This window comes from Phacochoerus africanus, chromosome 15, assembly GCF_016906955.1.
Source record: "Phacochoerus africanus isolate WHEZ1 chromosome 15, ROS_Pafr_v1, whole genome shotgun sequence".
Lineage (NCBI taxonomy): Eukaryota > Metazoa > Chordata > Mammalia > Artiodactyla > Suidae > Phacochoerus > Phacochoerus africanus.
Window position 1 is genome coordinate 78052433 of NC_062558.1, and position 25606 is coordinate 78078038.

The 25606-nt window shown below is 35.5% G+C and overlaps 1 protein-coding gene across 1 annotated transcript in view; it reads left to right on the top strand.

The window, feature by feature from the left end:
* The window catches only part of ADK (adenosine kinase), a 479816-nt gene that overhangs the window by 379461 nt on the left and 74749 nt on the right, over positions 1-25606 (top strand). The window contains 2 exon segments of the mRNA XM_047760818.1: positions 7180-7215; positions 15687-15801. Of these exon segments, the coding sequence (XP_047616774.1) occupies positions 7180-7215; positions 15687-15801 (151 nt within the window).

Genomic DNA, 25606 nt, shown 5'->3' on the forward strand with positions numbered 1-25606 from the left:
CTCAGAACACTGAGAGAAAAAATTGTCAACCTAGAATTCTATACCTAGCAAAAATTATCTTTCAAAAATGAAAGCGAGATAAAGACTTTCTTAGGCAAATAAAAGCTAAAAGAGTTCATCAGGAGCAGACCAACACAAACCATTCAGAAAGCCTCAGATCCAAGCACTGTCTATCACAATTACCTGCTAGTTGGTCTTAGACATCTTTCATCTCTTTGAACCTTAAGATTTTCATCTGTGAGAGGAGAAGAATACCTATTTAGTGGAATTTTCATGAAAATCAGATGAAATAAGGAAAATAATTGACATTTGTTGAGTGGCATCATTGTGCCAAGTACATTTTATCTCATTACAAGTGGAAATAAAATACCCACTAAGAGGCCTGCTACCTGATAATGTTCTTATGCTATTATCTGTCTTTTCTTTCTTCAGCAACTTAAAAACTTGAATTGATATGTAAATTAGCCTAAATAGCTAGTCAGTCAAATTTTGATAACTCACTTTTCCTAACCTTGTTTTCCTTTAGTTACCATCATTAAATATGCATAAAGGTGGGAATGCATGACTCCTTGATAAATCACCTAATAAATCACTATGTGAGGGTTAAGTGTGTTCTAAACTAAACCTAATTTTTGTAATTTGGCTGCTTAATGTTTTTTTCAGTCATGTTTATGGAGGTATAGTTTATAAACTGTCAATCTAATTTTTATTATAAACTTATTGAATAGGGGCCATGCGTGTCTTTATAGCTTATACATTGCCCCACAGAGTTTTTGGCACTCAATAAATGTTAAATAATATTTCCATTCAGCATTTTGCAGACAGGAAGCATATGGTAATAAATGTCAGAGTACAGGTTGAAAATCTCCAAAAAGTTGTATGTTATACTCTTTGGAAAAAGCCAGTTCAGATATTTTCATGAATGAAATTTATTTTAAAAGGGATTTCCCAGGTTTATATTTTACTTAATGATTTTCTTTAGCTTTCATTTATTTACAGATGAAAACTGTTCCTCATCAGAAATAGTTTACTATTAAAAATAGTATAACATTAATGCAATCTCATAAGAAAATATGTAAATGATTTTGTAGGTAGCATAAAGAAAAGGTAATTCATAGTCCAAGGGATAGATAGTATGAAGAAATACCTAGAGGCTTAAGCAATGTAAGTCTTTATAATATGCTGTAGGAAAAAAAAATAAACACCACGTAGTTCTAATGTCATCATGACTTAGAGGTGTATCACTACGTCAGCCAAGAAATGATTAATCATAATCAGGTATACAAAACCTTTAGATAGTATATATCTAAATGCTCTTTACAGAATTTGCTCATCCTGTTATTGATCTGTTAACCACACTTGCTTTGATTTAATTTTTGTGAGGATTTCTTTAAGGATTAACATGGTCTGAATGAGAAGATGTCTGAGTTGGGCCATGTTAACCTCTCTAAACTTAGGTTCCTCTTGTATAAAATGTGGATAGGGAATCGGCACAGCTTGGTTTGGTGCCTCTGAATCAGAGTCCCTTGTAAGGCTGTAATCAAGATGTCAGCTAGTGCTATAGTCATATTACTGCTTGGAGAGGATTCACTTCCAAGCTCACACACATGAGTGTTGGCAAGCCTCAGATCCTCTCTGGTCGTTAGTCATGGCTGCTGCACAGCATGGCAGCTTATTTCCTCTAGAGTGAGAACTGAGAGAGTGAGTGTGGATGGATGAACAAGACATCCCATCACTTGTGTCATGTATTTGTTAGAAGCAAGTCACTAGGTCCTACCTAGACTCCAAGGGAAGGGGTCTGCACAAAGATTTGAACACCACCAGTCATTGTAGTAGGCAACCAATTTGGAGGCTTCCTACTATACACATGATCCACAGATGGGAAAAATCATTGAATGTACTCTGGATGCTCTGAAATTCAATTGTTTAAATTATTCTCAGGTCTTACCAAGAGCTGAATTCAGTAAGTAGAATGATTTTACAATTACACATGAAATATTTTATTGACTCCTAGCAACAATTCAGTAAGTTTTGTTAGCCTCAGTTTTAGTGATATAAACTGATATATTGAGTGACTTGTTCAAGATTATATAATGAAATGAGCTGTAAAACTTGCAACCTTAGTGTAAGTCTTCTGATTCTAAGCCCTATACGCTTTCCATTTGGCTATAACTTCCTCCTGACCAGTGCTGTTTGGCATTTAAAGCCATTCAAAGGAAGCATTATACATCTCTATGTATGTACAAATTTATGAATTTTATATAGAGAGATTCCTTACACAGATTTATAGAGGGAAAGGCAAACATAGATAACATTCCATCTTAGACTCTCATGGATGCTGCACCATTAAGAATTTACAGTATTGTTTCAAATGTTATCAAGTCAAAATCTAATACCATTATAAGGTTTGCAACAGCTGTAGCAGTGATACACCTCTAGCATAATAGTATCTGTTAGCCTAAAACTCTCCTTGCAGAATAAATACTGGTTGGATGGGGAGATGAACAAACAAAACAGCAGAACTGGTTTGGTGGCTCCATTCTCCCTTGGCTCTTCCCAGAGCTCTGGACTCCTACGACTTAGGTGAAGACCTTGGGAACTCCCAGTGAATTTTCTGCTCCCTGTTTGTATTGGAGTAACAAAATAGTTTGTTTTGAATGGATGGGCTGCTTTCTTTGGTCCTAAGTTGTATCCTCTCCCTTTTTCGCTTCAGTCCATGAAGGTTCAGCCTATATGCAGGACCCCTCATGTCTGACATCAAAAAGTAGGGTGGTAACATATGCAAGCCAATAATAATTCTAATAATTCTAATTCGTTTCTGCTGCCCCAGTCGGGAACTCCTTACTAACTTCTTAAAATAACTTCGTGGGGGAGTTCCCAGCGTGGCTCGGAAGTGAGCGAACCTGACTGGCATCCCTGAGGACGCGGGTTCCATCCCTGGCCTCACTCAGTGGGTTAAGGATCCGGCATGAGATGTGGTGTAGGTTGCAGATGCAGCTCGGATTTTGCCTTGCTGTGGCCATGGCGTAGGCCAGCGGCTACAGCTCTGATTGGACCCTCCACGTGCCCCAGGTGTGACCCTAAAAAAAAGACAAAAAGACCTCCCAAAAAATAAATAAATAACTTTGTGGTATGGTTAGTAGGAATGTCTTTCTTTTTAAAAGCAAAAGTATGTAGTTCCAAAACTAAAAAGTGAATTTGGCAGTCTCAGGGTATATAGTCAAAATATAGAAGACATTGGTATTTCTGTATAACTGGTGACAGCTAATTATAAAAACAATATGGACTAGTTATGGTGTTAATTTAATGGTGATTACAGATAATTCTGTATAAAGTAAAATTGTGGTGTTATCAGACAAAATGCAGAGAAAATACTTTTCTTCTGACTTGAATGTACAGGAAATAGTCACCTTTCATATACACAGACACACACTTGAGTTTTTCCTTCCTTTCCTGTATAATCTGAGGATTGTGCTTTTTAGTAGTAGCTTGCTAATCCCTTTGAATAGCTCTTAATGTAAGTATTCCATAGTTTTCATTAACTGTGAATTTCAGCTTTTTTTTAAGTTTCTACTCAAAAACCAGTTGTTTCATCCTTTTAGCCTGGTTGGTGAAGCAGCAAGCCTACTGCAAATCCTAAATAGTGTGATGTAGATGAGAGTCTAAGACTTTAATTACATGTCATTTTGTTCATAGCACTCAATTCCAGGAAGGAAAAAATGACTTTGTTGTTGTAAAAGACATATTATGTGAGTATCACTCATTGGAAACCAAAAATGATACTGTATTATAGCATAGACAACAATGGCTACTGATTTGGAAAATGCAACCTGTATGAGAAACTGAATAATAGTGAAAGTTATCAAAATGGAAAGAAGTGTTAATGTGAAATCCAGCCTTCTCAGAAATACTCTCCTGGCCTGTTTGGTTTTGCTTTTGTTGCTTGTCATGCATGAATGAAAGCACCACACTCTCAGGGGAGCAGGAAAGCCTCTGTGTCGGTTGTTTATTTCCTTAATCCCTCCTCCTTTGTGATTTTTGATGTCAGATCTAAAATGGAAAGCCTGTAAATATAATGATTATCACATGGATAATCACCTGCATTAGGAACCGCCCTGCTTCTCTATTCTAACCCTAGCTGTTCGCCACATGTCACATCCACTCTGTGGTTGGATTTTAACCTGACTGCTTCATTAGATTTGTGAAACTCAGTACGTGGCGCCCTGGGGCAGCACAGATGGGGACTTGCTTGTTTTCTTTTCTCACTTTTACTGCGAAGGCACGCTAAAAAGTCCTTTTCAATTTAGTGTGATCAGTTCACTTGGAATTACCCCTATATTTGGGACCTGCCTTACTATTCTGCCCACCATTTATGCCCTGACTTCTGACCTGAGGCCTTTTCTTTCTCCTCCTCCATGCAGTGAGTGAATCTGAGGACTAAAATTCTGCTTAAAATTCTTACTGGGTCAGACTGTTTTTCTGTGTTGTTTTATTTGTTTTGCTGTGAGGGAAAAATAAATGTTGTTCCATCACTGTATCTACAAACACCTTCAGATCAGAGGTTAGCTGTGGGAAAGTCTGCAGTGATGTGAGCCAGCTGCCTTCTCTAATGGAGTGACTGGGGGCACCAGCTCAAGATCAAAGGAAGGTGGGAGGAAGTCAGAAGATAAGATCTTTTTAAGCCCTAGAACAAGAGCTTAGCTTTTCAGCGATAGGGCACAGCTCTGCAAACCTGTGTGAGGGGGCGCTAAGAGAGAAAATTGAGTTGACTTTTCTTCAGCATTCACTCAGTCATAAATATGTTGGTGCTTGGAATAGTTTACAGACGTTGAAAGTGTCCTAGGACCAATATTCCGTAAAGACTATTACCATAACAGATCACAATTAATTGCTTCTTACATTTGTATGAGCAAAACTGGACATTAAAAAAGGCAACTTCACTACTGTATGTGAATTTTAAGTTTTTATGTCTTAGTGCAATTTTACTCATACAAATCCTTCATATTAACTTTGTCTTACAAGTGCTCTAGGCTTCTTTCATTTCTCAGATGAAATCACTATAAGTAGCTCTTGAAGAGCTTTTTAGTTGTCTTTTTCATATAGCAATTAGCTTGGTTATTTCTTGAACTGGGACAGCTTGGAAGACTTCTACCTTGATATCTTTCAAACCTTATCCTTTTCCTTGACGTACAGACTAGCAAATATTATTGACTCTGTGGTATACAAGATTCTCTTGTAAGTAAATTGTCAAAGAGGCTAAGCTTGCTTGCACCAATTGTCAAGATCATAATTCAATTTTTTTTTCTACATCAACTAAGATTAACTCAATCAGCCTTATGCTTCTCAGGTGAACAGCCTAGGAGTTGTCCTTTCAGCCTATCACTTTCTATTAACTTCAGTGTTTAGATGTAATCATCCATTTAGACCTTTTCAAACCTTAAAATTGTTTCTTTAAACTTATAGGGTATTAGTATCTTGGACCATAAGTGCATATACACTTTTTTTCCCCATGTTTTCCTCAACACGTAGATAGTACCCAGATTTGTGCTGGAGACTGTAACTGTGCTTTCTGCCTTACATGGTTTGGTGCAGCCGTCGTTTCAGTTGCATTGGATCTGCTCACTACTCAGGCTCACATCCCAACCTTCTATTAATATCTCTTGGCAAAGATAATTTTGGAGGAATGTAAGTTAAGATGTAGAGGCTCTTGACAGTTGTCTGCAGTTTGTTTTTTTTTTTTTCCTTTTTCAAGAGGGAAGTGGAATTGAAAAGTAATATTCCACCATTTTCTATATTTGTAGTAAAATTAAAATATATGCACAAAGCGGAGAGTGAAGAAAGGGAAAGAATTTGGTTACACAGATGTGTTTTTTGTCATTTGATAACCTATTATAAGGGCATTAGGGTAGATAATAATGTTCATCAGATTATACCCTTAAGATATTTAATATCTAGAAAAACATTGTGTTTAAAAATTTTTAACTATTTTTAAAATGTTCAACATTTGTTACCTTAGTCATGTTATATCAAAAGGAAACAAAAGGGTAGTTATTAGACTTTTTATAACAAAAATTTTCAAACAAGCAAAAAACCAAAAATACTGAATACGTATAGATTTAATCATTACCATTTTTTTAAGTTTTCTAAAATAAATTGTATATATCCTGCTATTTTATCCCCACATACTTCAGGATACATCTCTAAAAATCAAGGACATCTTCCTTATCTAATTGGTAATTCCTAATATTATCTAATTCCCATTTCATAATCACATTTCTCCACTTGTCTCAAAATGTATTTTATAGCTAGTTTGTTCAAAACAGTTTCCATTTAAGGACTATACATTAGTCCTGGTCATTTTCCCCCTCCCCACTTGATCATGACATTGACTTATTGAAAAGACCAACCTACTTGTCCTGTATAATGTCCATTTGCTTTCTCAGTGTATCATTTAACTTGTTCTTCTATCCTCTGTATTTCCTATAGACTGTGAGATACTGAATTAAAGTTTTGAATAATTCATGTTAAAAGCTTTATATGTGATACATACTGCATCATAACAGAAGACACAGTATATTTGGTGATACCATTATTAATGATGAGTGATAGTAGCATTGATAGTTGGGTTAAAGTGACGACAGCTTGACCTTCCATTATAAAGTTACTCTTTGCTCCCCTTGACTAGCATGTAATCTTTGATACTTTTAGCAACCATTAATGATGTTTGCCTAAATAAATTTCACTAGTGATTGCAAAATGGTGTTTTTTCTGAATCTATACATTTATTAGCAGACTTCTTCTCTACAGAAGAGCTTTCTGAAAGGCATTGTTTTAATTAAAAACAACCATCAGCATCTTCCTAAAGTTTCAAATGATTATCTTTCTTTGCTGGGGTCAAAACACCTGAACTCATGGTGACAGCTACAGTGAAAACAATGTACTACATCTTCTTTATTTCAACTTGTGAAGTGTGTTGACATTATGCTACCTTTTTTTCTATGTCAAGGAAAAGGAAATCTTTTTTTTTTTTTTTGGTATAAGAATAAAAAATGAACTATGTGGGTATATTGAGATAATTGTGTAAAAAGAAGACTATTTGAATGAGTTTCAAAATGGATTATTTCTTCATTACCTAGCACTTTATAATTAACTGTTCTTTTTTTTTTTTTTTTATTTCAGGAAGCTGCCACTTTTGCTAGAGAGCAAGGCTTTGAGGTGAGTTAACCCACAATTGCACACTAAACAGATCCTAAAGGTTTTTTCTAGCTGATAATGAAGTTCTTTTGGACAGTGATTGATGTGCTATTATACTCTCAGAGCCTCGCAGCAGTTGCCATGGAAACTTGGCAGTCGTCATGGTTTCTTTGTTCTGCCAGCACAGTGTTATGACGCACTCTGCTAGGTCTGCACCCAACATCGCCTACAGATGTTATTTATTGAATTTTGAAAAGCCTCTTGGGAAGCCAAGAGGTTGGGCACGGTTTCAAGCTGCCTCTGCAGATATGGGGCCTGTCAGTTTGTTCAGTTAAAAAGCTACCTCATTAGCTGCATTACATTTCATAAGGATTCACTGCTAAAGCAGTGGTGGAGCAAGACTAAATAGTGAAATATAATGTCGTTTAAATAATTTCAACCCTACCACATGTAGATTATCATTATGTAAATTAATTTCCAAAAGGTTGTACTTAACGGTTGTTAGGAACTGATTAATTTGGATCATGCCCGTATAAACTTCCTGTTTGAATCTCTTTTTTTCTTCTCTTTTTCTTCTTCTTCTTTTTTTTTTTGATAACATAAGGCTCATAAGTTTTCTGAAACAAAATATTGAAAATTGCGTTAATTTCCAGGTCCTCATTCTATTTTCCTGATAGAAGTATTATCCTGTCAAAATTCCAAATTCCATGTGGTTATTGTTGGCAAAATTAAGACAACAGACAATAAAATGTTTTTACCTATGTAATATCCAACTTCCAATCGATTGTTAGAAAACAGTGGCTAATCCAAACGCAGGTTAATTGTTAGAGAATTACCTGAGTTTTTGAGTTTTATGAGTATCATATTTATTTAGCCAGAGCTATGTAGAATACTGTATTCTGTACAGCAACTTGGGATGTTTCATGGTTATAATTTTTTAAAATTTAATCTGACTAGAGCTGGAATGTATAGCTCTCCTTATTTGCATACTCAGTATTGTCTACCATCTACTGAACCTGTGAGCATTGATTGGCTGTATTGGTAAGCTCACTTAGAGCTTGAACTCCTTAGAGAAAGATGTTCTATGGATTCGTGATGAAACTGTTACTTAAATATATTAAAGGCAGATTCATTATCAAGCACTGAAGTAATACTTATGTATGTTATCCTGGTCATGGGGTTTGACAAGCACCTATAGAGTTTCCTTTTCTAGGAGAAAGGCAGTGAGCATGTGGAATAAGTATTCTACTCCCAAGGTCCTACGAGAAAACCCTCTATCGGAGTAGTAAACTCTGCTTCATAATGCTCAATTAATGGGAACTATGATGGTTTCTCAGGCGCTTGCTTTTTTTGTTTTAACATATTCTCATGAATATGAGGTTGAGTCACATGAAGAAGAAGGAATAAAGATTTCCAAGTAATTTTTATCTCATTTAAGTCTCACTTTGTAATTTCCCAAACTGGCAATTGAGATACAGAATTAAATGTAATCAGGGGACTATTCAATTTAAAAGTCAAATGTTTTGATCATGAGACTATAAGTAAATGTTTTCAGTTATGTTTTTTAAAGTTTCACTGACATTAAATTTCAGTATTAACAACTGACATTCTCTATTGTTACCTCAAAATTCTCCAAAGATAAAAACTTGTGTCCTGTTTTCTGTGCTAACATTTTAAAATGTATTTAGTTCCAGAAAATAACCAATTTTGTAGATGCTTAGAAATATGACATGTTGTATAACAAATAATCATGATTCACTAGCACCTCAATAATAATAATTTTAATAGTTTATTAAACCTTACTGATTCATAGTTTTATTGCTCCATTGAGCTTCATGCTTTGACTATGCCTGGTTTAAATTCAGTCTTAGCAGCAAACTACTTGTTCTCTTTTATTCTAACCAGCACCGTAGTAACTGTTCCATTAGTTCTTACTTATTGATTCTGGAATTGTTTCTTTTACCATAAATCTGCCATAACTGATTATAGCATATAGACAAAGTGATGATGATTATAATAGTACACCTTATTACCTCCTGATGTAGCAAAATGCCTCTGTTGGTGACGCTGATAGTGATATGTTAGATTGTATAAATAGTACACCTTATTACCTCCTAACATAGCAAAATACCTCTGTTGGTGACATTGATAGTGATATATTAGATTGTATTGTGCTGTGTCACTTTATAGGTTCCCCAAAGTATTATAGGCTTTGTAGATTCTGTAAGAGCCATGAGTAGAATGACCTCAAGTAAGTATTGTTAATAAAAATAATCCATGGATGGAATGCTCTCTGGAGAAATTGAGTGGTTTTAAAATGTCATTAAAGTTTCTTTAGTCCATTAGTAATATGAAAGCATAGATTTGAAACTTGGTATTTTTAAAGACTCAAATAGGAAGAAATCACTTAACAGTTTAATATCCATGGAAATGTGTCATTGCTCTCAAATCTAGTGTGACAAACTAGACAAAGTCTGCATGTATCTTATTCTTCCCAACTTTAATTTTGCTTCTTAATTTGGGGCATAAATGAGAGGTGAGAAATGAAAAATTTAAAGAGAAAGGAAAGGTGAACATTTTTTTCTTCCCACAAGTCCACTGTCCTACCCTCATTTTCTATTATAAATCCCAACCAGTTCCCAAAGCCACTGAGTGTTGCCACTAGTGATCTGTCTGCTAACAAACCAATTCAAATGCCTCTAAAAATAACCAGTGTCTATTCATCAGGAAATATCCTCAGCAGCATTGTTTTTGATGTTCTGTTTAGCTTCTCTGCAAATTTTAGATAATCTTTCTTTTTTAAAAAAAATATGTTTAATCTTTAAAATGAATTGGGCAATTTTCAGTTCAAGAGGAGACAGCTTTGGAGGGCACTGGAGAATGAGATAAAAACTGGAGCTGAGCACAAAGCAGAAGAGAGAGGAATATATATATATATATATGGAAGATTACGTAGTGCCTGATTTAAATGACAGACCTGCTAAGAATTTAAAATGACAATTCTTAGGGTAAAAAGTTTCATGAGGCCTTTTATTATTTTGGAAAATCGGTTCAGACTACAGCATGTTTTTAAATCAACCTTATCTTGAGCTGAGCCAATTAAAGCTTGTATTTTTAGAACCTAAATAAAAATAAGGTACTTAAAAACATGTTTCATTATGAAGCCTTTTTTTTTTTTTTTTTAGTATTTGTATATACTTTTAATTTTATTGGAGTAAAGGTGACTTACAAAATTGTGTTAGTTTCAGGTATACAGCAACATAAATCAGTTATACATATTCATATATCCATTCATTATGAAGCCTTTTAAAAGCAGTATTGAAAATTGATTCAAATTAAGGTGAAGAAACACCTCCAAAGCCTAAATAAAAATAATCTTTGTATTTTCATTCTCAGTGCAATAGAGTGCATGCCAAATGATGAAGAGAATTCATACCTTTTCTCTTGGTTCATTTATTCACTTTTACTCCAAGCAACAAACTTTAATTTTCTTATTTTAGATCTCTAAGATACACTACTTCTCCGCATAGAGGAAATGAAGCAGTTCTTATCCATTTTCCTACTTTCCCCAGAGCCCATGACTACTCAGAGGCTTCCAGACTTGTAGTCTTTTTCTGACCAATGACAACTCTATCATCTAATAAAAGGGATAGAGGAAAGTACTGAATTGTGCTTTCTAATACGCATCCACTAGCCACATGTGGCTATTTAAATTAAAATTAAATAAAATTTGGAAGTTCCCTTGTGGTGCAGTAGGTTAAGGATTTGGTGTTGCTACAGCTGTGGCACAGATCAGTCCCTGGCCTGGGAACTTACACATGCTACATATGCGGACAAAAAAATAAAATAATCAAATTAAATTTTTTAAATTTAGTTCACATTTCAAGTGTATGCATAGATAGGGACTACCATATTGGACCCAGAGTAAATAGAACATACACATCATCACAGACAGTTTCAACAATCAGTACTAGATAGAAGGTACACAGTTTCAGGAGGCATTTTTTCCCAAAGAATTCTCCAAGATTTTTCCAAGTTTCCTGTATTCTTCACAAATACAAAGAATGCAGCAAATGATTACCAAGAGTTTCTGTAATAAGATACTAAGTCAGGTCCTGCTGGCTAAGAGAGTTCAGTACTGCTTTTTTTAGGTTACTGAGTCCCAGAAGAGGATAGTTTTAAAACAATAGATTAGCAGACAGTGGGTTAACGATCCGGCATTGCCGTGAGCTGTGGTGTAGGTCGCAGACGCGGCTCAGATCCCGCGTTGCTGTGGCTCTGGCCTAGGCTGGTGGCTACAGCTCCGATTCTACCCCTAGCCTGGAAACCTCCATATGTCGCGGGAGCGGCCCAAGAAATAACAAAAAAAAAAAATAGATTAGCAGAAAGGGATAAGATAGTCTTCAAATTCTCTTTATTTAATCACTTATGCATTTAACAAATATTTACTGAGCATTATGTGCCTACCACTTTGATAGACCCTGACGACAAGATAAAAATCACCAGAATGTACAGTAAAAAATGCCAAAGGGCTTCTATTCTACTGTGATGGTCATTGGACTGACTGAGAAAGTAAAACTTGAAAAATAAAAATATCTAGGCATGACAGAAAAAAGCAAAACAACAGGGGAAAAAAATTTCAAACAGGGAACAGAGCACATAGGCCCCAAGGCAAGAGAGAGCATAATGTACTCTGTTCTCTGGGAACTGACAGGGGGTCAATGTGACTGTAACAGAGTGAGTGAGAAGGAGGTAGTATGAGATAAGACAGAGATTGACACATCATATAAACAACATAATTATTACAGGAGTTTCTATTTAGGAAACAAAGCAGTATATGCTATGGTTAAGTGAAGCAATGTATGTGAACACCACAGTTGGTCTTGTAAAGGAATAGGTAGGTTGTGACAATATTGTTTAACATACATATTATCAGCTTATTAAATAAAGAATAAAGAGAATATATTCTTTAATTTGGAAAACAATGCTAAATTTAAGGTGTATGATCACCAGTGACATAAGAGCATAATTTAACATTTATGAAATGATTCACAGTTTATGAAAATCTTTTCTAACATATCATTAATACATTTAATATTCACACAAACCCCTGCAGGTAGGTAGGCATCTATTGTCATGTCAGTTCAACAGAAACCATAAGCTACATGACTTGTTCAAGGTCACATAGCTAGTACGTAGTGGAGCCAGGATCAGAGCTCAGATCTCTGAGTCTGGTGCTCTGTGTTTATAAACCATACTTCTTTCTTTCTCACATTCTTACATACTGGAAGAGAAAAATCAGGTTTTTTTTGTTTGTTTGTTTTTGGGTTTTGGTCTTTTGTCTTTTTAGGGCCGCATACACAGCATATATGGAGATTCCCAGGCTAGGGGTCTAATCAGAGCTGTTGCTGCTGGCCTACACCACAGCAACACCAGATCCAAGCCATGTCTGTGTCCTACACCACAGCTCACAGCAACACCAGATCCTCAACCCACTGAGCAAGACTAGGGATCGAACCCGCAACCTCATGGTTCCTAGTCAGATCCAGTTTCCACTGTGCCATGACAGGAACTCCGAAAATTAGATTTTTAAGTGAGTAATTCTGGAAATTCAGAAGTTGAAATTCATGAGGGTAAAATAAATACAAGCCAGAATAATAAAGAAAAAAAATATTACAATTAAGTGCAAGATCAGCAGTGACTTGTGGCTGTCACGTAAAATGATTTGGGATGAACATGCTATAGTTTTATGAGAACAACAACAGAAAGCATGTTGCCAAAATTCATAGAAGCAGTATAATTTGTGGATAACATAGAAGAGTGTAATCCCTGGAGTTAAACTTTGTGGGTGCTAGTCCTGGCTCTTCTTCTAGTATATTTTATGGCCCTAAGAAGTTACTTAACCCTCTCCATAATTCAATTTCTTCATCTATAAAATGAGGATATAGTAATGGTGTGTACTGCCAACAGTAGTTAAGATTTAATGAGTGCTTTAGAGTGCTCATAGCTCTGTATACATAGCTCAGCTAAATTTATGAGCTTTCTTCTACTTATTCTTTTTTTTCCCTTTCTTGCCCCTTATTAGATACCATCATTAAATTTTTGATACTCAAAACTCTGAGGCCCTCCTTTCTAGAGATGTTTGAGGCAACTCAGGAATTGACAGTTTTGGAAAGTATTAAAATGGCAGTCAATAGATGAAATGGCTTAATATTTATTAAGTACTTAGCATGTGCTAAATATTGCGTTAAGCTCTTTCACTTGCCTTATCCTCTAACAAAATCTATTTTTAACTTTTTATTTTGAAACAATTTTAGATTCAGACAATTTGTAAAAATAGTACAGAGAACTTCCAGATACTCTTCACTCAGCTTCCGCTAATGCTAACATTGTACATGTTGAAGATATAATGCTCAAAACCAGGAAATTAACATTCATACAGTGTCAGTAACTGAACTACAGAACTTATTCTGATTTCACCAGTTTTTTCCTCTAATTTCCTTTTTTCTGTTCCACAATCTAGATTAGGTGATTCAGGAGGGACACGGGGTTTTGTATGAACTTTGGATTTGGGTACAGATAGAATAGGCTTAACCTTTCTGTAAAGATTTATCTTTTATATTTGAAAAGTTTCTTTCAGTCTTGAACTGCATTTTTATAAGATTTAATCTGAGACATTAAAAATGGTTTCTTTGATTAAGTGACCAAAGCTTCCACCAAAAAATATATCTTCCCACAAGACTGGTATAAGACACCTGAGTCTCATTCTTAGTTTATTCCTTATACCACCTTAAAGAAGGACCTCTACTTAAAAAACATCCAGTACGTGCATAAGATTCTGCCTCCAAGATGATAAAGTGAAATTTTCTGGAGCTTGCCTCTTATCTTTACTAAAAATGAACTATACTCAATCATAAGTAAAAATCCTACAGTAGTAAAATATGTGTGTGGTAAGGAGATTGAGAGAGTATATGTGAGTAGTTTTAATTAAACATACATATTTGTTTGAGAGAATGAAGATATTATTATAAGACATTGGCATTTTGGTAGGTCCTTTCAGCTGCTACCAGTCATTTCCAATAGTCTTTCTCCTAAAACTGAGGGAATTTCTTATCTTATCAGAGTGCAGTCTTAGTCCTGTTCTAAAATAAGCAACCAAAAGTGAAATTTTTTCAGTCAGCATGTTTGAAAGGTCAGCAGCATTGTCCTACCACAAGTGGCTATTTTTTTCAGAAAGAACAGTTCTCTAGAATCATGGTGTTAGGTATAGGAGAAGCGTAGCTTCATATATCATCTGGAATTTCTTAAGTATTTCATGAACAAACAACATAGAAATATTTCACTGAAGATTGTCATACCTTTAAAAATGTCATGGTTTCTGATGTTGTCTGTAACGGATATGATTTGTCTGCTTTATTTACCTAAATTTTTCTATCCTATATATGCTAATTAATTTCCTTTATGACATTCAGACATATTTCCCCTCTGGCATTTGTTTTTCTCTCCATAACTATTTGCAACTTTGCACAGTGATAGAGCAATCTACCACCAAAACCCCAAACCATGGACAATTTTAGAGTCCCACTGAATTCAGACATGGGTTTTTAAATTATCTAAAATTGCTGAAAACATGATTCTAAGAATATAACCCATAACTCAAGAGTTAGATTTTAAGACAGAACATTTATGTATGTAAAACTTCTAAGACTATGTGATATGAAAAATAGCATGAGGGTTTCTAGAATTAATTTGTAATTTTTTAAACTTTGTCTTTTAAAATTCTTTAGGAAACAGCATCTTTCTCTTATTTTCATTCTCTGAAAACTTTGTCATTATAGTAGCTGCATTATTTCCAGAATGAGCAATAATTACGCTTTGTTAACCACTTAAAATAATTCAGTATTCTCTTTTTACAAATCCCTCCTTATTGGAAATTTGAAAACTGACTGGATTTTTGTTGATATTTTAAAATTATTGTTAACTTTTAAAAATATGATAATAGTTGATATGGTTATGTTTGAGTATTTATCGTTCAGAAATTCATACTAAAGGAAGTTGTCATGTGGCGCACCTGGTTGAGGATCCAACATTGCCACAACTGTGGCACAGATTGCAAGCTGCAGCATGGGTTCAATCCCTGGCCCAGGAACTTCCACATGCCTCTAGTGTGGCCCCCAAAAAAAGAAAGAAAGAAATACTAAAGCATTTACTTATGATATTACATAGTTTCTGAGATTTGCTTCATAATAATATAAAAGGCAGGTAGATGAAGATGAAATAAGATTCATCAAAAATTTTAAATGTTGGAACTTGATGGTGGATTCCTTAAAGATTATTTTACTCTTTACTTTTGTATGTGGTTAAAATTTCTAAATAACTCTCAACAGATGTTCAGGTCTCTCATAATTTGAACAATATATTGATTTGCTAATAAATAAACTTTTAGTTTATTATAGTGGTTATGAGAATTTTTTCCTCCTTTCTATTAATAGACTGAAGATATTAAAGAAATAGCCAAAAAGACACAAGCTCTGCCAAAGGTGAACTCGAAGAGGCAGCGAATTGTGATTTTCACCCAAGGGAGAGATGACACTATACTGGCTACAGGTACAATTGGAAACTGGGGGAGAAACCCATTATTATGGAGATTAATGATTATAACAAAAGTCTGTATTATTTCTGTCACAGTTATTCAAAACAATGTACTTTTTCTTTTTTTACTACCTTAACGTATTTATCTTACCCTCACACCCATCCCTACTCCCATCTCAGGCATCCATCGTTCTATTCTCAGTATCTGTGAGTTTGGGTTTGTTTGTTTGTTTGTTCTACATGTAAGGGAGATCATACAATATTTATCTTTCCTTGTTTGATTTATTTTGCTTAGCATAGCGCACTAAAGTTTCATCCATATTGTTTCAGATGACAGAAATTCCTTCTTTTTTTTTTTTTTTTGTCTTTTTCCTAGAGCTGCACCCATGACATATGGAGGTTCCCAGGCTAGGGCTCTAATCTTTTGGAGCTGTAGCCGCTGGCCTACACTAGAGTCACAGCAATGCCCGATCCGAGCCGGGTCTGCGACCTACAGCACAGCTCATGGCAATGCCGTATCCTTAACCCACTGCGATCATGGCTCCTAGTTGGATTCGTTAACCACTGAGCCATGACGGGAACTCCAGAAATTCCTTCTTTTTTATAGCTGAATAATAATATTACTGTGTGTGTTTGTATACCACATTTTCTTTATCCGTTCTAAGTGTCTATCAGTGGACACTTAGGTTGTTTCCATGATCTGGCTGTTGTAAATAATGCTACAACAAACATGGGGATACAGGTATCTCTTCGAATTAGAGTTTCTCCTTTTTCTTTGGATTAATACCCAGAAGTAGAATTGCTGGATCATATGATAATTCTACTTTTAATTTTTTGAGGAGCCTCCATACTGTTTTCCATGGCAGCTGCACCAATTTGCATTTCCACCAACAATGCATAAGGGTTCCCTCTTCTCCATGTCCTTGCCAACATTTTTTTCCTATCTTTTTGGTAATAGCCATTCTAACAGGTATGAGGTGATAACTCATTGTGGTTCTGATTTCTATTTTCCTGATAATTAGTTCTGTTGAGCAATTTTTTGTGTACTTGTTGACCATCTATTGTCTTCTTTGGAAAAAATGTCTATTCAGATCTTCTGCCCATTTTTTAATTGGATTATTTGGTTTTTCACTCGAGTTGTATGAGTTCTTTTTACATTTGGATGTTAACCTATTATCAGATACATGACTTGCAAATATTTTTCTCCCATTCCTTAGGTTTTCTTTTCATTTCGTTGATCATTTCCTTTGCTATACACAAATGTTTTTAGTTTGAAGTCCCACTTATTTATTATTGCTGTTTTGGCCTTTGCTTTTGCTGTGAAATCCAAAAAATCATCATCAAAACCAATGGTAAGGGCTTATTCCCTTTGTTTACTTCTAAGAGCTTTTTGGTTTGAAGACTTACCTCCAAATCTTTCATCCATTTGAGGTGATGTTGTGTAGGTTGTGAGATAATGGTCTAGTTTTATTCTTTTGCATGTGGCTGTCTGGTTTTCCCAGCACCATTTATTAAAGAGACTATCCCTTCCCCATTGTATATGCTTGGCTCTTTTGTCGTAAATTAATTAACGATATGTGTGTGGGTTTGTTTCTGGGTTCTCTATTCTGTTCCATTGTTCTGTGTGTTTGCCTTTATACTGATAACCATACTGTTTTGATTACTCTATCTTTGTAATATTGTTTGAAATCAGGAAGTGTGATGCCTCCAGCCTTGTTCTTTTTCTTAAGATTGCTTTAGCTGTTCAGGGTCTTTTGTAGTTCCATACAGATTTTAGGACTCTTTGTTCTATTTTGAGAAAATGTGCCTTTTATTGCTTGGGTTTTTTTAAATTTTTTTATTATAGTTGATTTATACATCCATCATTTTTTATTTTAATAAATACACCTGTCTTCTCTCAGTAGAAAAGCTTTCATTTCCAAGAATTTAATTTATTAAAATTAAGTTGAGTAAATCCACTTTGATTTAGTTTATTTACTTTGATATTTTAGAGATATTGTCAGTCTAGAAATGTTTTTCTGGGGGGGGGGAATACATTTTATTTACCAAATACCTGTGTTTGAGTAAAATAAATTTATCTCATTATAAGCAAATGAAATTCAGAAGTAAGTTATTTCCTGGAGTTCCCACTGTGGCACAGTGGGTTAGTAATCTGGTTTGTCTCTCTTCAGGCACCAGTTTGATCCCCAGCCCTGGAACTTCCATATGCTGCGGGTGTGGTGCTAGAAGGGAAAAACAAGGAAAGAAAAAAGCTATTTCCTTAGTTTTAAACCTCAAGAAGAAAACCTCACTTCAGTTTTTACTCAGGCATCTCTTTAATAGCTCTCATAGAAACAGAATAGAAATTTCATCTAGTAAATAAATACCTTTTCATTAAAATGAGTAATATTGTCAATATGATACTGCCTACTATTAAAGACAAAATAAACCCTTTAAATACTGTCTGAATCATTAAGATTAAAATCAATCATTTAGTTAATAAGTATTATAAACAATAGCAATGATTACCTTTGTTTTGTTCAGTACTCTATTGAACACTGAAATTTAAGATAGCCTTAAAGATCTAACTGGAAAATAAAATTAATACACATCAAAATATGAATACAACAAAGTATAATTATACTTCTTCATTATTGGTACAGACTGTACAAACTGTACAGTTATATTGACTGAAAGAAGGAGATCAGTAAAGCTTGAGGAAAGAGATTATATGAATGTGGAGTAAATTTTTATTGAATTAACTATATAAGGGTAAAATGGGTTAAAGAATTAATTATGGTCAAATTGTGGGGAGAAAGAACCCTAGAATTATTGTATTCCAGCTTTCTTATTTTAGAATTGTCAAAAGCAAGATTTGGAAATTTATTTCCAGATATATATGTCTCAGAATAATTCAGAGTGGTAAATAGTGAATTTGGGTTATAGGTGAAATGAGATTTGTTCATGAGTTAATAATTGGTGGAAGCCGGGTGATGGATATATGAAGGATGGTCACTATGCTATTACTTACACTTGTAAATATGTTTAAAACTTTCTATAGTTAAAAGTATATATGGAGTTCCCGTCGTGGCGCAGTGGTTAACGAATCCGACTAGGAACCATGAGGTTGCGGGTTCGGTCCCTGCCCTTGATCAGTGGGTTAACGATCCGGTGTTGCCGTGAGCTGTGGTGTAGGTTGCAGACGCGGCTCGGATCCCGCATTGCTGTGGCTCTGGTGTAAGCCGGTGGCTACAGCTCCGATTCGACCCCTAGCCTGGGAACCTCCATATGCCGCGGGAGTGGCCCAAGAAATAGCAAAAAGACAAAAAAAAAAAAAAAGTATATAAAATATGGGTCACCATGCTGTACAGTACAAAATTGACAGAACATTGTAAACCAGCTATAATGGAAAAAAATAAAAATCATTATATTAAAAAAGTCACCAAATTGAAAAAAAAGTATGTAAAACAAAGAAAAAAGTAATTTTTTAGACCAAATTCAGAGATATTAAGTTATGTTCCCAAAATACATTGATATCCTTGCTAAGCCTTGAATTTTAGGAAGGATTTAAATAAAGGAGGGTAGTCCAGTCAAAGAAGATCATGAGTAAAAGTACCAGGTACTATAATCTTTCACTGTTGCGACAGGAAAAGCCATGTTGTTTAGTTTGGTTTTTGGCGCGGCATGTGGAAGTTCCCAGGACCACTGATCTACCAGGGAATTTCTCTCCATGTTGTTAATTTGTACAAGACAGAAAAGTAATGTCATGAAAATGTAACCCTGCATTGATAACTATCTGAATTGCTGTCTTCCTATAATGTGTCCTTTCCTGTCTTAGCAATGAACTCTCTTTAGAAAAGTAAAAAACACATAGATTTCTTATCTTATAGGAACTGTTGTACTGCTTTCAGATTCATAAAATGCGACTTGTTTCTCTTTATGGAGACATTTATTTTAAGGCTTTCTGTATTCCAGATATACATATTGTACAAGTGCCTTCCTCACTGTGAATTTGCACAATTTTCCCCAAAATGAAACCTTTAAAATTAGCCTCCCCTTACTGTGACTGAATTTCCTTGTCGACTCATTTTGTCCTTTATTAAATCTATTAAACCATTCTTAGGGTTGCTTACCAGCAGGAATTTATTTGAGGAACGACTCTGGCTAATCTTTGCTGTTCCTACTATATGAAAATGAACTTAAATTAGAGGATGCACTATATCTGCAATGCATGATAAATACAAGATGGATAGAGAATCTGTTCAGTGGTGTCAGCTACAAAAGCAAACATGATAAATGTTAATGCAGTTTTGAGCCCTGGGATAAGCTATTCAATGCACAGGCATAGCTGAATCTCCTTGCTATGTTGTTATTCATGGCAGCCAAATAAATGTCAATAATAAAAGAGAATTAAAGATTTTCATTTCCCAGAGGCAATCCTCTAATACGGCTTGATCTTTCATTTCATTTGTAATTCGTTCTCATGTCAGGATGCAATCATTCGCCAGGCTCTGGGTGTCATGTTAAGTCATTTAATAATGATTAAGAACATAAAAATGCTTGGCCTGTGGGGCAATTCACAGAAGAAATGCCAATTTGTTATTGTTTTTCCTCCTTTCCTCTTGAATATGGATCAGCTTCTTCCCACCTCCTAGCATTAAAATACTAATGGAAGATGGGGGAAGAAAGTGCCCCTTAATTTACTGTAAGTGACATTCCAGAATGGCACAAGGCAGTGCTAACACTTATTAAAACACTAATTAGGAATCATTGTTCCTAAAAACTTACACTGTAGAGTATTTTTAAATGGTCACTGCTAAGTTTGTGGCATTTAGCAATAATGTAATAAAATCAGTTTCCTTGGTATTTAATTCTAGAGGCCATTTTTCTTTGGAGGTATGGTATCTATAAACCACTCTCTTGTTTTATAAATGTAATTATTTGAATTCCTCCTCTCTAAATTGCTTGTGAATCTAAAGTCTTTTCCACACCCTTTTTTTTTTTTTTGGCTGCCTCTCTTTCAGTCGGGTATCCATCCTTTATCACTCCAGCCCAGAGATTTTGTCACATACCAATCATTGTTTTGTTCCTTGATTGAGTTCTGTGCTTTTGGGGATGTGAAGGGATTGGGTAGGGATGGCCCGGTGACTGAAGAGTAATAAGGATAGGAGGCTAGGGATGAAGGAGAGGAAAGAAAAGACTCTATCCATTTTGATTCTTTTGATAAATGTTGAATGAACCTGTTTGGTAGCATGGGAGTCAGGTTAAGGAAATCGTTTCTGTGTCTATGAACTTTAAAAAAACTAAGACCAGGAGTTCCCCTTGTGGCACAGCAGAAACAAATCCGACTACTATCCACGAGGATGCGGGTTTGATCCCTGGCCTCGCTCAGTGGGTCGGGGATCTAGCATTGCCATGAGCTGTGGTGTAGGTCCACAGACAGCTCAGATCCTGCCTTACTATGGCTGTGGCGTTTGCCAGCAGCTGTAGCTCTGATTTGATCTCTAGCCTGGGAACCTCCATATACTGAGGATGTGACTCAAAAAGCAAAAAAAACCAAAAACCAAAAAACTAAGACCTAATGTTACCTACTGGACTGCAGCTGCTAATAAGGTTGTCATATATAAACATCTGATTTATTAAAGACAGTAGTGCAAATATTTTGTACATATATGAATATTATATATGTGTATATGTATACATGTATCTTTATAGTTTGAATTTCTCCATTTCTGTTCTAAATATATCATTAAAAATTAGAAAAAGTGGAGTTCCCATCCTGGCGCAGCGGAAATGAATCTGACTAGGAACCATGAGGTTGAGGGTTTGATCCCTGGCCTCGCTCAGTGGGTTAAGGATCTGGTGTTGTTCTGAGCTGTGGTGTAGGTCACAGACTCAGCCTGGATCTGGCGTTGCTGTGGCTGTGGCGTAGGCGGGCAGCAGCAGCAGCTCCAGTTGGACCCCTAGCCTCTGAACCTCTGTGTGCTGCAGGTGCGGCCCTAAAAAGACAAGATCAAAAAAAAAAAAAAAAAATTGGAAGAAGCAATAGAACTTTTGTTCTAAGTTGAAAGAATGCATTTGACACAGTGTCTCTTAAGAGACAATAAAATTGGTCCACTGAAGAATAAATTGTAGACTTTTCTGAATACTTTTAGAATACTTTCTGGGGAGTTCCTGTCGTGGCGCAGTGGTTAACGAATCCGACTAGGAACCATGAGGTTGCGGGTTCGGTCCCTGCCCTTGCTCAGTGGGTTAACGATCCGGTGTTGCCGTGAGCTGTGGTGTAGGTTGCAGACGCGGCTCGGATCCCGCGTTGCTGTGGCTCTGGCGTAGGCCAGTGGCTACAGCTCCGATTCAACCCCCAGCCTGGGAACCTCCATATGCCGCGGGAGCGGCCCAAGAAATAGCAACAACAACAACAAAAGACAAAAAAATAAATAGAATACTTTCTGGGCTGTTTAAATTATAATGTTGCCAAAATGGGAAAAACAGATTAAGTCAGAGGTTTTCAACTGGAAGACTGGTGCTATCATATCAGAATCATTTAATGGGATTTTGGTAAATAGAGCCCTGATTTCATAAATACAGTCAATCTGATACATCCCTGTGAGGAATATTGAAATACACATCCTCAAGAAGATGTATGAGAATATGGGTGATGGAGTCTGTGGGAAATGGAGTTGTGTATTTATTGAAAAATCTCCCTTAGGTGATAGAGTAATGTTGTCTACCCTCCATCTCTAACTTTGAGAATCATTGAATTATGTGATTTGATAATGATGCCTCAAGTTCTATGATCCTGTAGGATGATGGAAACAAAATCTTTAGTAGTAAAGCTTTTAGTACTTTAGTAAGTTAGACCTCGATGAATGCTCCTTTTTCTCAATAAATCACAAAGTAACAAGGACCCATCTACAACTGCAAGCAATCTTCATATTACTTTATTATTATTTTTATTTATTTTTTTATTTCCCAATACATTTTTTCCTACTGTACACATGGTGACCCAGTTACGCATACATTCTTTTTTCTCATATTGTCATGCTCCATCATAAGTGACTAGACATAGTTCCCAGTGCTACACAGCAGGATCTCATTGCTAATCCATTCCAAAGGCAATAGTATGCATCTCTTAACCCCAAGCTCCCAATCCACCCCACTCCCTCCCCCTTCTCCTTGGCAACCACAAGTCTATTCTCCCAGCCCATGATTTTCTTTTCTGTAGAAAGGTTCATTGGTGCTGTATATTAGATTCTATGTGTAAGTGATATCATATGGTATTTGTCTTTCTCTTTCTGACTTACTTCCCTCAGTATGAATGAGTGTGTCTAGTTCCATCCATGTTGCTGCAAATGGCATTATTTTGTTCTTTTTTACGGCTTAGTAAATGTAAGCTGGTACAACACTATGGAGAACAGTATACAGAACTACATAGAACTACCATATGACCCAGCAATCCCTCTCTTGGGCATATATCTGGACAAAACTTTCCTTAAAAAAGACACATGCACCCGCATGTTCATTGCAGCACTCTTTACCACAGCCGAGACATGGAAACAACCCAAGTGTCCATTGACAGATGATTGGATTAGGAAGATGTACATATAGACGATGGAATACTACTCAATCTTCATATTACTTTAAATAGTCTCCAGTCTTTGTGGAGCTTATAATTTAAGATAGTTACATCATAGTGTCCTTTGTCATTTCATTATGAGTAAATGAGGTTTTGAAGTTTCTTGTCTTCTTGTTCTTGAGTCCTTAAACTTGTCACTCCATTTGCTAGTTAAGTTTTCATGTTCTTTGATAATAATCAGTGCTGTCCATTTCTCTCTAAGAAAAGGTCATTGTGGTTTGCAATTCTGGTAGGCATAAAACACAGAAGGTGTGCAAAAGAAAATGCAAACTCTAAAGGAAAACCATCTCAGCAGCTGGAAGAATAATGTCAGCACATCATCACAATTCCTACTGCTACAAAATATTATTGTAAATCATTTTGAAAATGTTATCTCTACTACAGCCAAACCAATTTTAAATCATGTTCTTATTGGCATAGGTTGGTAATGGTGCGGATAAAACAAAGTAGGTAACATTTTTTCAGAATGTCTGTGTATGGCATTCATAGAAAAAAGTTCTAACAAGCTGAGATTTTACAGAATATATATTCCTTAGCTATGAATGAAAACAAGTAAGTCATTGACTCATGTTCCATATTAGATTTTTGTAAGCGCAAAAGACAAAGTCCTTCAATTAGCCAGGAGGTCAAACATAATCTAGAATAACGCATATGGAACTGTCACATACCTGACGAAGTAATATCTTTGGGGTATGGTTTGTATGGTTTAGTGATCTCAGGCCTGTCAAGAAATGAGACTTCTTTCAACTTTAACCTTTCTATCAAAGCTAGAAGCAAAATTGGATACAGCCTATACTGGACAAATATTAACCCTATTACAGCCTTTATTTCTTGAAGGACCTTTATTCAAACTTACTGAAGTATAGATTACACATAGTAAAATGCACATACTAAATAACATGTAACAACCACCATAATGAAAATATAGAACATCTTGTACAGTTTGTTTTGAAGTATGGTATGGATACAAAATTGGTACATCTTTTCATTATTGTGAACACACCTGTGCCACTACCACCAGAACAAGTAATAGAACACTTCCAGTACTTTAGAAGCCACCCCTTGAGCCCCTCTTCTAATCATTATCCCATCAAATGTAACCATTTTTTTTGGCTTCTACTGCTAACAGTTTGTTTTGTTTCTTTTAAAAACAGAATCACACATTATATAGTTTTCACTTACTTTATTCCCATAATCTTTTAACCTCTATCCTGCTTTTTGACAACATAAAATGCTCTAGGCTCCTGTGTTTTACATGCATTAGTCCCAGAATCAGCTGCTTCCTCACGTAGCTCCAGTTCCTTTTATTGGCAAATGGTATTCAGAAACCCAGATGTGGGTGCTAGGTATGCTCATTGCTCATGAGAATCATCACTTCTAGGCCCTCTTACAAATAGATTGGCAATATATGTATTTTATAACAACCCACGATAAACACCCATCTATATTTATTTCTATACCTACTTATCCATTCATATATTTAAACTCCATGAGTTCAAACTGATACTTCTGGTTCCAGTCCAGTTCATTCCAGCTTTCTTCTTTCCCTTATTTATAACTTCTTTCTCTGACATTGAAAGTTTTGGTTCTTGTTATCTAAAAATGTGTTTACTTATTTGTTCCATCCTAAAGTAGTTTTGAATTGCTTATCCACACCCTTGTGAGAAATATTTCCTTAATAGAGTACAGTGTTAGTTTACAGTTCTTTATGTCTTTGGCTCTGCAGTATCTAGTCAAAATGCTGTTACCCAACAGTAACTTTAAGTTGGTCCTTTTATTCCATCCACTTCAGAGTGGTTACATTATTTATTTGTAATACAGTCATGTTCTTTGGTTAAAGTTTGTATTCTATTTTGGTTTCCTTTCATATCTGGTTTGGGTTTTTGAAATAAGTAAAATTCATTCTTTCTGGTGTCAAGTTCTGTGTATTTGACAAATGCATAAGGTTATGTAACCACAGTCATAATTATAATACATAATGGTTCCATTTTTCAGTTCTAGTTTTCCAAAGGGATGGTACCAATTTATACTCCCACCAACAGCATATAGAATGGCTTTTTTTCCCTCCACATCTTCGCTAACATTTGCTACTATCCATCTTTTTAATTTTAGTCATTCTGTTTAAGTATGTATTGGTGTCTCATTGTGATTTTAATTGGAATTTTCTTATTGTAATGAGGTGGGGCACCTTTTCATCTATCTGCT